The 14,930-nt window shown below is 39.5% G+C and overlaps 1 protein-coding gene across 1 annotated transcript in view; it reads right to left on the bottom strand.

Annotated features, from left to right (window-relative positions):
• The window catches only part of LRBA (LPS responsive beige-like anchor protein), a 564,845-nt gene that overhangs the window by 465,398 nt on the left and 84,517 nt on the right, over positions 1–14,930 (bottom strand). The window contains exons 16-19 of the mRNA XM_054717692.1: positions 11,033–11,130; positions 4,007–4,099; positions 2,740–2,848; positions 2,241–2,322 (exon numbers count right to left, since the gene is read on the bottom strand). Of these exons, the coding sequence (XP_054573667.1) occupies positions 2,241–2,322; positions 2,740–2,848; positions 4,007–4,099; positions 11,033–11,130 (382 nt within the window). The remainder of the gene's footprint in view (positions 1–2,240; positions 2,323–2,739; positions 2,849–4,006; positions 4,100–11,032; positions 11,131–14,930) is intronic.

Raw genomic sequence — 14,930 nt, 5'->3', positions numbered from 1 at the left:
CAATAAAAAAACAGAACACTATAAAATTTTCTTAATGGAAAATCATCCATATATTGGAATTTGTTTCACTTCCCTGATATAAATGTCTACTAAAAACATCCTCTTTTATGTTATAAAAAAAATCATAATCTGTTGAAAAGAAAGATATTATGTCCATTAACAAGCATCCATAAACAAGAATGTTTTTAAATATCACAACTACGATGTGTGAAAGCTGAATTTTAAAACGTTATAATGAATCAAGTTAAATTATGAACAAATTAAATAATGGTAAAACTACTAACAACTCTCCCTAATCTCTGCCAATTAATAAAGTTGATCTTAAAAAATAAAACAACCCTATAATCTAAAATCTCAGAAAAAGGGAATTCTCAACTTCTTCAACAAAATTTATGGTATACACATACCCTTTTTTTATCATGATGAATTTTAAAAGATAAAGATTTGTCTTACATAGTTTTAAAAGTAAAATTAGTACCAAACCCCCTCCCCCCAAAAAAATTAAAACCTACTCAATACCCTGAACAAATGCAAATAAAACTACTATAAAATGGTCTTAAATAAAATGGTCTAAGTTTTTTTTAAGATAACTATTTTTAATTCTTATTGAATTTATTGGGGTGACATTGGTGTCTAAATTTCTTACACTTAAACTTTAAAAAAAGAAATTCTTTAAAATGTATGCTTAAATCCGTAACTTAAAAAAAAGAAACAAAACACCTATAACTCTGAATTTTAAATTAAATACATCAAAGTTTTACCCAATTAAAAATTTAGAAATTCTAAGCCAGCCTTTGCTCAGGTTTTTGGTGGTTCTGAAGCACTAAGTTCAATTATCAAACATAAAAATACTTTATCATCCAATTAACCATATTTGGGGAGTAACTTAATTCTTCTAATGAAAATCCAAAATTTCTCTACCTAAACAATGATTACAATGACAATGATAATTAAAATAATAATGATCATGATCATGATGATGATAGCCACTAAGTTTTAGAATATACTATTGGGAGGAAATGGTTTAAGAAAATACAAGTATTAACACATTTAATACTTACACAATGATAGCTATAAACTATTATTATCCCCATTTTAGAGATAAGAAAACTAAGGCACACAGAAATTAAAGTAATTTACCCAAAGTCACAAAGCTATCATGACATGTAGACAAGACTGAAAGGCAAGCAGCCTACGTTTTTAAACACCAAGTATATTTTTTCTAAGACAGTATATTATGTAGATAATACTACTCTAAAATTCTTATTTAAGTAAGTCATCTTTCCCATAAACACTTAAAATATATTTTATATTACATTATATTATATTTTCATGATTTCCTCCCTGAAGGCTAAGAAAAATTAAACTTCAGAGACATGTGTTTTTAAAACTGGTAGTAAAATAGAATACCACAAACATAATTTAACACACAAAAAGTAATTATATTTTAAAACTACACAAACCAGTTACTTTAATGTCAATAATCTTAAAAACCAAGATGAAAATGTACAAGTACTTAAAAATTCTAAATATCAAAAGAAAAAACTGTTAAATAGACTAAGTTCATAAACAATAAAGTAGGCAATTTTCTATTTCAAACTTGGTATTCTTAATTGACAGTAATTAAAGATGAAAGCTACCTCCATGGTTCATGTAATTTAGCTAGACGTTACTAAACTGTGCAATCAAAACTTTACTGAAAATCTGAACATACATTAAATCAAGATCTTATGCATATAATTCTTCAAAATCTCTATATAAACATTTCCACATAACCTAAGGTCAATTTGAAGGTAAATTCAACATCAAACACAAATAAAATTAATATTATATCACTGCCTGTAATGAAATATTCTTAAATGTTTTCAACAATATTAACCTTAGGTTTTTTCATAATTTAAAAGTATAAAAAAAAGGGAACTGGGAGAAATGGATGAAGGTGTTCACTCAGAGGGTACAAACGTCCAGTTATAAGGTGCCCATGCTCTGAAGATGTTATATAAAGCACAATGACCACAGTTAACAACACTGTACAGAATATATGAAAGTTGCAAAGAGATCTTAAATGTTTGCACCACACATACACACACAAAATTATAACTATGAAGTGATGGATGTGTTAACTAACCTCATTGTGGTAAACATTTCACATTATATACATATACCAACCATTATTAGGTTGAACATCTTAAACTTACACAATCAAAAACAAATTTTTAAAAAGTGTATTAAATACATACGAGGATTTTGTATCTTTACTGAAGAATCAGGATCTGGATGCTGTTTACGTATCACTTGCGTACAAATCTGTTCTATAAGAATCTACAGAAGTAAAACAACAGATTGTATTACCATAATCACTGTATTACCATTGCCATTAATGAACTTTAAGTACAACACTTAACAATGCTAATTAAACAGTCCAATGTTGTCAAGATAAATACCTTCTGCATTATATTAAATGATTTCAACATTGTAACTCTATTTTTACTTAATCATAAAATGAGACACCATATACTCAATACAATGGAAGAAATACTTTAAAAAAGAAGATCACATGCTTAATAATTCACATAATAGCATATTTATTAAGATGCAGCCACATCTCATTTATATAACTAATTTCAAATTTGTACATCAAACCTAAATGATCTTATTTCATTTATACACTATCAAGTCATTAGACAAGCATTTTTATTGTAAGAAATTAGTAAAATTAAATTCGAACTACATTCCTACCTCAAATAGGACATTATACGTGGTCATTGTGATTAAATTTGTGTGAAGCATGAGTCTTTCAGCTAGCAATGAAAACAATCCATGTCCAAGCATGACTTCAGCTTTTCTTCTGTGATGACACAGAAAGAAATAATCAAATGTACAGTCTTATTATCCACTATTTAGTATGTATGTTGAAGGAGACACAAAAATGTGTCACACTACCAACAATTCCAACTCAATAACTCTCCCAATTTTCTTCACCCTCGAATTTGTAAGGCCATAAAATCTTTAAGGAGAGAAATACAAACTACAGTATAAGCACAGCTAAAGTTTTAAAAATTGCCAGACTAACTATGGCACAACATAGCCAAAATCTCCACCAGAATCTTCAGGGCAATTCTTTATTAACTAGTTGCTATTCTCTGTCAGTACTGAGCTAAACTCTACTATGGATGATAATCTAAAACCCAGTAAGTAGGTTAAGTAGAAAAACAATGTGGAGAAAAAGGCAAAAGAAATATAAGAAATTAAGAAAATTAATAGCATGAAAATAAATATACCAAAACTAAACTTCCAAGATATTCTTCAGAAACTGAAGAATTATAAATTTTAATTTTATACCCGAGTTTATCCCATTTTTTCTGCAAATGGCTGAATAGCAAATATTTTAGACTTTGTGAACCATACTAGTATAATCTCTATAGCAACAACTCAACACTGCTGTTGTAACATGAAAACTGCTGTAGATAATACGCAAATAAAATATTGTGACTGTGTTAAAATAAAACTTTATTTACAGGCAGCCAGGGATTCAACATAAAAACTACAGTTTAACAACACTTTTCTACCACCAAAATTGTTAATTTTCATAATAAACCAATCCTGGTACAAGGAACTACAGGTAAGATAAAAATGTCCACATTCAACTAAAAATAAGTATTAGTTTTTAATTATACATATAGCAGAACACATTATGTGACAAACACCAGGTTAATGTGGCAGTTTTGTAATACAGATAAAGCAAATGATCAAGTCAACTGAAATGAATCTCCAATGTATCTAGAATTCAATTTATACATGCATTCCCATAATGAACAAAAATAAATGAAAAATTCAAATGTGTCATAGAAGACAGACAATATACTGCTACTCCTCCTTTATTTTTAATGTGCAGAAACAAGATTAAATTTAAATAGTAGTTAGTCAATAAAATTAAACAAGAGAGACTACTTTTTGTAAAATAAATAATATTCTACAGTTCATTTTAGATTTCATACATACTTACTTTGGGGCCAGATGTTTTAAAAAATAGCCTATTGCCTTGAGAGCTTGCACTCTGATTCCTTCACTTGTTGATGCCAAAAGTTTATAGATTACGCTGAATGAATTAAAATTAAGAAAAATATTACTCTGAGGATAATATTCAAAAGATTTAAAATATATATGTATATATGTGTAAATTTTTTCATACTCAGTATTATAAATCTAATTTCAAGATACAGGTGAATTTAATATACATTTGTAACATTTTAAAACACTTATCACTTTACTAGAGGCCTGGTGCACAGGTTCGTGCATGGGTGGGGCCCCTCAGCCTGGCCTGTGCCCTCTCGAAATCCAGGATCATTCAGGGGATGATCCGATTTCAGTCCGACATCTCCCCTCCTCACCCCCACGGATGTAGCAGTGCCAAAGTCGCAGGCGGCTGGGGAGGAGCCCCAGCCGGGGCAGGCACAGCTCTGCGCCACCAGCGCCACTACTGCCGCCACTCGGTAGAGCTGCCACGGAGGTAGGAGAGGCTCCTGCTGCCGCAGCTGCGCTCACTAGCCATGAGCCCAGCTTCTGGCTGAGCAGCGCTCCCACTATGGGAGCACAACTGACCACCAGGGGGCAGCTCCTGCATTGAGCATCTGCACCCTGGTGGTCAGTGCACGTCATAGTGACTGGTCATTCCAGTCATTCAGTCGTAATGGTAGCTTAGGCTTTTATATATGTAGATTGTCTTTTAAAAAAATGACTTTAGCCCTAACCAGTTTGGCTCAGAGGTTAGAGTGTCCACCTGCGGACTAAAGGGTCAAGGGTTCAATTCCCAGTCAAGGGCATGTACCTCAGTAGCAGGTTCCCCAGTCCTGGTGGGGGGGTGTGCAAAAGGCAACCAATTGATGTGTCTCTCTCACATCCGTGTTCCTGTTTCTCTTTCTCACTCTGCCTCTCTCTCTCTCTCTCTCTCTCTCTCTCTCTCTCTCTCTCTCTCTCACCTTTTCCCCCCTCCTCCCTCCCTTCTACTCTCTAGAAATCATTGGAAAAAATATCCTTGGGTGAGGATTTTAAAAAAAACACAACACTTTATATATAAAGACACACATACATTAAAAGTAAGTGAACGGAGAAAAAAATATATCATGCTAACACTAACACTAATCAAAAGAAAGCAAAAGTAACTATATTGATTTCAGACAGAGCAGACTTCATAGTAAGGAAAGTTATCAGGGATAAAGAAAGGAATTACATAATGATAAACATGGCAATCCTCCAAAGAAGTAATAGTCCTTAACATGTGTGTGCCTAATAATAAAGTGTAAAAGTATATGAGGAGAAATAGATGAATTCACTATCATAGTTAGAGACTTCAATATCCCTTTCTCAGAAATGGACAGCAGGCAGAAAATCAGTAAGGACATAGATGAATTCAACAATACCATCACTCAATTGGATATAACTGCTATGGAAGCATATACTAAAAAAGAAAAATGAATGAAAATCAGTAATCCATCCTTGGAAACTAGAAAAAGTGATTAAAATTGAACCCAAAGTAAGTAGAAGTAAATAATTAGTAATAGAATACAAAGCTACAAAATTGAAAATAGTATAAAACAATAGAGATAATCAACAAAACCAAAAGCTGGTTTTTTAAAGAAAATCCATAAGCTTTTAGCTGGCCTAAGAAAAAAAAGAGAGGACCCAATTTACTAATACCAGAAATGAAAGAGGAGATAACACTACAGATCCCATGGGCATATAAAGGATAATAAATATATTATGAACAACTCTATGCCCACAGATTCTATAACCTATATGAAAGAGATCAATTCCCTGAAAGACACAATCTGCCAAAACTCACAGAAGGAAAAAATAGATGATCTGAATAGGCTTATATCTACTAAAGACATTAAAAAAAAAAAAAAAAAAAAAAACAGTAACAGTCCAAAATGGAAAGAACGGAGCCAGATGGATTCACTGGTGAATTCTACTGAACATTTAAGGAAGAAATTAAACCAATTCTCTACAATAACCTTCACAGAATACTTCCTAACCCTGTCTCTGAGGCACCAATACCAGAAAAAGACATTACAGGAAAATGACAGCCCAGTATCCCTCAACCAAGATTTTTTTTAAAGTCTCAAAACAAGATTCAAATCTAAAAAAAGTATTAAAAGAATTTATATCATGACCAAGTGAGATTTTGCCCAGATATGCAAAGCTAGTTCAACATTTGAAAATTAATTAATGTAATCCATCACATGAACAGATAAGAAAAATTACTGATCATAGAATATAAAGTTAATATATGATAGTCTATATATGAACAATGAGCCCAAACCGGTTTGGCTCAGTGGGTAGAGCGTCGGCCTGCGGACTGAAAGGTCCCAGGTTCGATTCCGGTCAAGGGCATCTACCTTGGTTGCAGGCACATCCCCAGTAGAGGGTGTGCAGGAGGTAGCTGATTGATGTTTCTCTCTCATCAATGTTTCTAACTCTCTATCCCTCTCCCTTCATAGTAATATGATAGAAAATTACTGATCATAGAATATGATCAGTATTCCTCTCTGTAAAAATTCAATCAATCAATCAATAAATAAATAAAGACCAGAAGAGAGGGAGACCCTCCCCACAGCACTGGTAACATTTGAACAATGAACAAGTGTAATCTATCTATATATATAAAAGCCTAAGTGACCAGATGAGCGGCCGGTAGCTATGACATGCACTGACCACCATGGGGCAGACGCTCAACACAGAAGCTTCCCCCTGGTGGTCAGTGAGCTCCTACAGCAGGAGCGCCGCTTAACTGACAGACAAGCATCAGATGCCGGGCTCATGGCTGGCGAGCACAGCTACGGTGCAGAGCCTCTCCAGCTGACACTCCCCCTGCGCACCCGAGCTACAGCTGTGGCAGGCGCAGCGGGGCCAGGATGAGCGGGCGCCCAGCCCTGGGCTCGGGCTCCTCCCTGGCCACTTGCCGCTTCGCGCAATGCGGGATTGACGTGGCAGAGGGCTGGAGCATGACGAGCTGGCGGGTAAGGCCAGGCTGCGGCAGCACGGAAGACCACTGACCCCCGCAGGTCAGGCCTCTAGTGTGAAATTAAAAGCACAATAGAATTTACACTAGCACCCAAAAAATGAAATACGTATAGATATATATCAACCAAAATTATGTATGAAAACTACAAAACTAATGAACACAATCAAAGAACTACCTAAATGAAAAGAAAATCCATGTTCAAGGATAAGAACACTCAATAGTCAAGAGCTCAGTTCTTCCAAATTGATCTATGGATTCAATGTAGTTCCAATCAAAATCATGGTAAGTTATTTCATGGATATAGACAAACCATTCTAAAGTTTATATGGACAGCAAAAGCCCAGAGTAGCCAACAGACTTGAAATAGAAGAAAATTTTAAGACCAATGCTACCTGACTTCAAGACTTACTATATAAAACTACAGCAATCACAACTGTGTGGTATTGCCCCCTCCCCCCAAAAAATGCAGAAATAGATCAAGCAACAGAATAGAAAGCCTAGAAGAAAATTAGAAGACCAATGCTCCCTGACTTCAAGACTTACTATAAAACTACAGTAATCAGGACAGTGTAGTATTGCCCCCGCACACACACAAAAAAATACACAAATAGATCAAGCAACAGAATAGAAAGCCAAGAAAGAGACCCACATAAATATAGTCAACCAATTTTGACAAGGGAGGAGCAAAGGCAATACAACAAAATCAAAGATACTCTTCAACAAATGATGAAAAAACTGGATAGCCATGTGCAAATAAATGAATCCAGACACAGACCTTACCCTTCATAAAATTAACTCAAAATAGACCTAAATGTAAAATGCAAAAGTATAAAACTCCTAGAAGACAACACAGGAGAAAACTGAGATGATCATGGGAATTGTGATACTTTTTTAGATACAACACCAAAGAATGATCCAACAAGAAATAAAGTGGACTTCATTAAAATTAAAAACTACTGCCAGAAACAACATCAAGAAAATTAGAAGATCGAGAAAAAATATTTGCAAAAGACACATCTGATAAAGGACTTATTCTAAATATACAAAGAACTCTTAAAACTCAACAGTAAGAAAACAAACAAGCTGATTTAAAAATAGGCCAAATAACTTAATAGATACTTCACCACAAAAGATATACAGATGGCAAATACATATGAAAATATGCTCCAAATCATATGTCATCAGGGAAAGGTACCCAAATAAAGGATTTGTAATAGACAATTGATGGGTGAAATTTATTATAACTAGACTAGCTTTCCCGTTGCAGGAAAAATCCTGCAATAGGATTTCCTGCTGCACTCTACCCCGCCTCCGTTCCTCCCTTGTCCCCCCCCTCACCTTCTCCTCCAGCCCGCCCTCATTTCCGTTCGCCCCCGGCCCGCCTCCGCTCCTCCCTTGTCACCTGCCCCGCCTTCTCCTCCAGCCCGCCCGCGTTTCCGTTCGCCCCCGGCCCCGCCTCCGCCCCGCCCTTGTCTCCCGCCCCGCCTTCTCCTCCAGCCCGCCTGCTTTTCCGTTCGCCCCCAGCCCTGACTTTGCTCCTCCCTTCTCCTCCCTTCCCCCCGTTTCGACGCTGTCTTGATATGCAAATTAGCCGCCATCTTTGTTGGGGTAATTTGCATACTCGTCCTGATTGGTTGGTGGGCGTGGCTTGGCTGGTGGGCGTGGCTTGGGTGTAGCGAAGGTGCGGTCAATTTGCATATTTGTCTATTATTAGATTAGATCATTAAATTAGTTACTGTACCTGATCATCCAGCAAAATAGTTGTTAAACTTCTGTGGCCCAAAACCTTCTCATGAAAACAAAAGTATTGTTTTGCTGATGACTGTTATGCACTGAATGTGTGCCCACCCCTTATTTATGTTAAAGTCCTTAAGTCCCAGTGTTGTATTTGGAGATGGGCCAATTAAGACTAAATGAAATCCTATGAGTAAGTCCCTGATTCCATACATGGACACATAAAGAAAAGGTTACATGAACATATAAGTGAGAAGGTGACTATCTGCAACCCAAAGGCAGAGCCCTCACTAGATATCAACCCTACTACCTCCTTGATCTTGGACTTCCGGTCTCTAGAACTGTGAGAAAAAAAATTTCTGTTGTTTAAGTCACCTGGTCTATAATATTTTGTTATGGCAGCCCAAGTAGACTAAGAAAAATGATGACTGGGGGTGAAGATAGTGTGAAATTAAAAGCACAATAGACTAGAGGCCCGGTGCACAAAATTCGTGCATGGCGGGCGGGGGGTGTCCCTCAACCCAGCCTGCACACTCTAAAATCTGGGACCCCTTGAGGGAAGTCCAACTGCTCATTTGGGATCGGGCCTAAATGGGCAGTCGGACCTCCCTCTCACAATCCAGGACTGCTGGCTCCCAACCGCTCGCCTGCCTGCCTGCCTGCCCATAACCGCTTCGGCCTGCCAGCCTGATCACCCCCTAACCACTCCCCTAACAACCTGATCGATGCCTAACTGCTCCTCTGCCAGCCCGATTGCCCCTAACTGCCCTCTCCTGCAAGCCCAGTCATGCCAAAGTACCCTCCCCTGCTGGCCTGGTCCCCCACAACTGCCCTCCCCTGCAGGCCTGATCACCCACAACTGCCCTCCCCTGCTGGCCATCTTGTGGTGGCCATCTTGTGTCCACTTGGAGGCAGCCATCTTTGACCACATGGGGGCAGCCATCTTGTGTGTTGGAGTGATGGTCAATTTGTATATTACCTCTTTATTATATAGGATGACAAAGATCTTCTATTAGACCACAGTTGAATACTACTGTCCTAAAACCGGAAGATAATACTACTAAACAATTTGATCTTACAATCCTATATAATAAAAGCCTAATATGCTAAGTGTCCGGTCATCCAGCCGTCCAGTCAACCAATCAAAGTGTAATATGCTAATGATATGCTAAGGCTGCTCAACTGCTCACTATGACGTGCACTGACCACCAGAGGGCACACAATAGACCAGTTGCTATGAGGTGCAATGATCACCAGGGGGCAGACAGTCTGACTGGTAGGTTAGCTTGCTGCTGGGGTCCAGCCAATCGGGACTGAGCAAGACGGGCCGGACACACCCTGGAGTCCTCCCACGGTCCTTTCTCCACTGGCCAACCTCCTGCACCCCTCCCTGGCCCAAATCATGCACCGGTGGGGTCCCTCGGCCTGGCCTGCACCCTCTCACAATCCAGGACCCCTCGGGGGATGTTGGAGAGCCGTTTTCGGCCCGGTGGCAAAACGACTGGTTACTATGACATGCACTGACCACCAGGGAGCAGATGCTCAACGCAGTAGCTGCCCCCTGGTGCTCAGTGCGCTCCCACAGTGGGAGCGCTGCTCAGCCAGAAGCCGGGCTCACAGCTGGCAAGCACAGCGGTGGTGGCAGAATCCTCTTCTGCCTCCATGGCAGTGCTAAGGATGTCCGACTGATGGCTTAGCAGTCGGACATCCCCAAGGGTTCCTGAACTACGAGAGGGCACAGGCCTGGCTGAGGGACCCCCGTCCCCCAAGTGCACACATTTCATGCACCAGGCCTCTAGTAGCTATATAACAACACTAATTATACAAAATAATAGAGTGATTTGCCTAATCTCTCCTCAAAAATTAGGCCCGGCTGGTGTGGCTCAGTGGTTGAGCATCAACCTATGAACCAGGAAGTCACAGTTCAATTCCCAGTCGGGGCACATGCGCGGGTTGTGGGCTAGATCCCCAGTATGGGGGTGCAGGAGGCAGCTGATCAATGATTCTTTCTCATCATTGATGTTTCTATCTCACTGTCCATTTCTCTTCCTCTCTGAAATCAATAAAAATATATTTTTTTTAAAAATTAAATAGTAACAAAGCAAGTACAATTAAAGATTTCTTCAAAAAGCAACATAGAAAATAAAAAGTTCCTATATCTTAACTCATTTTAAAATATAAAATACAGTAATACTTTTCATATCTAAGACTCTATCCTCTCCCAACTAATCACTGATAATAAACATTAAAAATCTTGATATATTAAACTCTTACCGTAACCCATTCCTTTGGTCAAAAGCAGGTATCATAGAGTTAGGATGTTCTGACATTAAAGCAACAAGCAGCTGTAGGACATCCATTAGATTGTCATCCTGAAATCATTTTAGAAAAAAAAAATAAAGAAAAAACAACTTATTTGAACACTGAATACTTCTAAAACAATAGAAATTTCAATTAAAAAAAAATAAGTAGACATACATACAATATATACTTGTTTTAAAAAACTGGCTCTTTACATGTAAATACATATTCATCTATATAACTAAAAGTAAACAACAAATACTCAAATAATTTCTTAATCTATACTAATAAAAGGGTAATATGCTAATTAGACTGGACAGCTTCAGGACGACCTTCTGGATATCCTTCCGGACAAAGCCGTGGCTGCCAGGGCCAAAGCAAGCCGCCAAGGCTGGGAGGGCCCATCACAGAGCCCCAGCCAGGTAGGCAGGGCCTCTCTCTGCGCAGCACTGGTCACAGAGCCCTGGCAGGGTGGGCAAGGCCTCCCTGTGGGCGGGGATTAATGGCAGAGCCCAGACCGGGTGGGAAATGCCTGCCTCTGCTCTGCCATTGATCCCAGAGGCCCAACAGGGTGAGCAGGGCCTCCGTGTGGGCGGGGATCAATGGTGAGCCCCGGCCTGGTAGGAAGGGCCTCCCTCTTCTCTGCCATTGATCTCAGAGCCCCAGAAGGGTGGGCAGAACCTCCCTGTGGGCGGGGATTAATAGCAGAGACCCAGCCCAGTGGGAAAGGCCTCCCTCTGCTCTGCCACTGATCACAAAGCCCAGGCCTGGTTGGGCAGGGCGTCCCTGTGGGCAGGGATGAATGGCAGAGTCCAGGCCAGGTGGGAAACACCTGCCTCTGCTCTGCCATTGATCCCAGAGCCCCAGCAGGGTGGGCAGGGCCTCTGTGTGGGCGGGGATCAATGGTGAGCCCAGGCCCGGTTGAAGGGCCTCCCTCTGCTCTGCAATTGATCCCTGAGGGCGGGGATCAATGGGGACCATCAGGCTGGCAGGGCAGGGTAGGGCAGTTGGGCGCTATCAGGTCGGCAAGGGAGGGCAGTTGGGGGCCATCAGGCTGGCAGGGGAGTGGTTAGGTGTCAATCAGACAGGCAGAGGTGGTTAGGGGCAATCAGGCAGGCAGGAAGGTGAGCGGTTAGGAGCCAGCGGTCCCGGATAGCAAGAGAGATGTCCAACTGCCGATTTAGGTCCCATCCCACAGGGATCGGGCCTAAACCGGCAGTCAGACATCCCCCGAGGGGTCCCAGATTGGAGAGGGTGCAGGCCTGGCTGAGGGACACCCCGCCCCCATGCAAGAATTTCATACACCAGGCCTCTAGTAAAGAAATAAAATGCCTCTTGTACTATATCAAGATCTCGTAAGACATATTCTATAGATATTATATGTCTGCCTTTTTAAACAGTATTTTTAAAGGAAGATTTATACATCAAGAAACAGTGGGGCAGGAGGAACTACATTTTTTTTTATTAGACATATTAGAGCCTTTAATATCTAATAGATGCTGTGAATCTGGCAGCAGTGTTGGGGGGCAACATATTCTGTATCATTTCCTAAAATTAACCTGAACCATTTCGTCCACTGAACCTCTCATGAAATGAGTTCCAATAGAAGACTTTTTTTGAAATGATGGCTGGATGGTTCTCATATATTATCTATTTTCAGTATTAAAGATATAGATAGCAATGAATGTTTACTGAGTCAACAAATACTGTATGTTGTATAACTTGCTATCATTTACAGAATAGCACAAGAGCATATATGAATTCTGAAATTTAAAAAAAAAATTCATGAAAATCCTTCACAACCTTTGCTGAATATTTCAGGATGCATGCATATTATTAGGGCCAACTTGGACAATACTGACTCAAAAAGGTAAAGGGAAGCAACACTTAGTTCTTTCTCTTATCCTGCGTCTAGGTTTTCACTCACTGCTTTTGAACTTTCGCTTATTATGACAGCTCTAATTCTCAATATGCTAAGTAAATAGTCTAAAGCTAGGGTACTGAAACTTGGGAAAAGTGTTATTTGAATGACCTGAAAGATCACTGAATAGATTCAGAGAAAACAGAAGATCACAGTGACTTCCAGTTTCTCTTTAATCAAGTACTTCAGTCCCTTAGGGTTAATAAAAAAACAACATCACGCTGAAACCGGTTTGGCTCAGTGGATAGAGCGTCGGTCTGCGGACTCAAGGGTCCCCAGTTCGATTCCGGTCAAGGGCATGTACCTTGGTTGCGGGCACATCCCCAGTGGGGGGGTGTGCAGGAGGCAGCTGGTCGATGTTTCTCTCTCATCGATGTTTCTAGCTCTCTATCCCTCTCCCTTCCTCTCTGTAAAAAATCAATAAAATATATTTAAAAAAAAAAAAAACATCACATATAACAACAGGTTACTAGAAAGTGAAAGTGCAAATCTTCAACTATTAGACTGGGTCAGGAAAACCTAAATATGTAATAGAATATACTCCTCAACAGTAAAAAGAAATCACAATCAACAATGACTGTGCAAAATATAATCCAATCAAGAAATGTAATCTATTCTTTTCTCCCCCAATTAACAAGGATGGGTCCGAACAGTCTCTCTCATTTATTAATGATTAAAGAAGGCACAGTTTCATACTATAACAAATACTTTTTAACTAACAAAACATGAATTATAACATAAGGTAAATTATTTAAAATGGATGTTTTATAAGAAATTCAAATTTCTAAAATTTACTTTTTTTTCTCCTTTTTATTGAATTTAATGGAGTGACACTGGTTAACAAAATTTTACAGGTTTCAGGTACACAATTCTACAGCATATCATCTGTACAATATATTGTATGTTCACCACCACAAAAATGTACTTATTTAAAACACATTTAATCAGATTATTTGGTTAGACTACATCTGACATGTATTACATTTTCCCAGTGCTAAAAAATAAAGGAAAAAAGCCCTGGCTGGTGTTGCAGAATGGTTAGAGCATCGACTCAATCACCAAAGGGTCACAGGTTTGATTCCTGGTTAAGGGCAAGTACCTGGGTTGCAGGTTCAATGCCTGGCCCCAGTAAGGGCACGTGCAGGAGGTAACCAATCAATGTATCTCTCTCACACAGATGCTTCTCTCTCTCTCCTCTCACCCACTTCCCTCCCCCACTTCCTTCCATCTTAAAAAATAAAAAATAAATAAATGGAAAAAATATCCTCAGGTGAGGATTAATCAAAAATAATAATGGAAAAAAAGATATATCAATCTCCTTTTCAATCACATAATTTTAAACACCATTACAAATGAGTTGTTTAGCTTAACAGTATTTGAACATGCAAAATCAATAGGAAGACTATGCTATGAATTTTAAAATGCAATCACTTTTAGTCATTTTACATCAACATCGATAGGCTGCCTTCTGCATGCCCCTACTGAGAATTGAGCCCACAACCTGGGCATGTGAATTGAACTGGTGACCTCCTGGTGCACGGATCAATGTTCAACCACTGAGCCACACTGGTCGGGCTCTAACTTTAACACTTATAAAGTCTTTCATGATATTTCTGAGCCCTCTTGAGGTAATAAAGGCTATTTATATGAAGGTTGCTAACATTTAGTTCCAAGATACATTTATTCCCCATTATAAGTATACTAGTAGCCCGTTTGCACGAAGATTCGTGCAACAGACCTTCATTCACCTGGCTGCCTGCACCAGTTTTCTGCCGGCACTGGGGACCCAGGCCTTGGCTGTGGCCACTGCCTTCTGCCTTCTTTCAGGGTCCGGGCTTGGCCCTGGGCAGTGGCCTTGGGCTCGGCTGCACCCAGCGTCCCTGCTACCCGATCGCAGGAGCCGACCCCCAGTGGTCTCCTGCGATCAGCGCAGGCACCCCACTGGCGCCC

This window comes from Eptesicus fuscus, chromosome 6, assembly GCF_027574615.1.
Source record: "Eptesicus fuscus isolate TK198812 chromosome 6, DD_ASM_mEF_20220401, whole genome shotgun sequence".
NCBI classification, from domain to species: domain Eukaryota; kingdom Metazoa; phylum Chordata; class Mammalia; order Chiroptera; family Vespertilionidae; genus Eptesicus; species Eptesicus fuscus.
The sequence above is the reverse complement of the archived record's forward strand: the minus strand, read 5'-3'. Positions and strand labels throughout refer to the sequence as shown.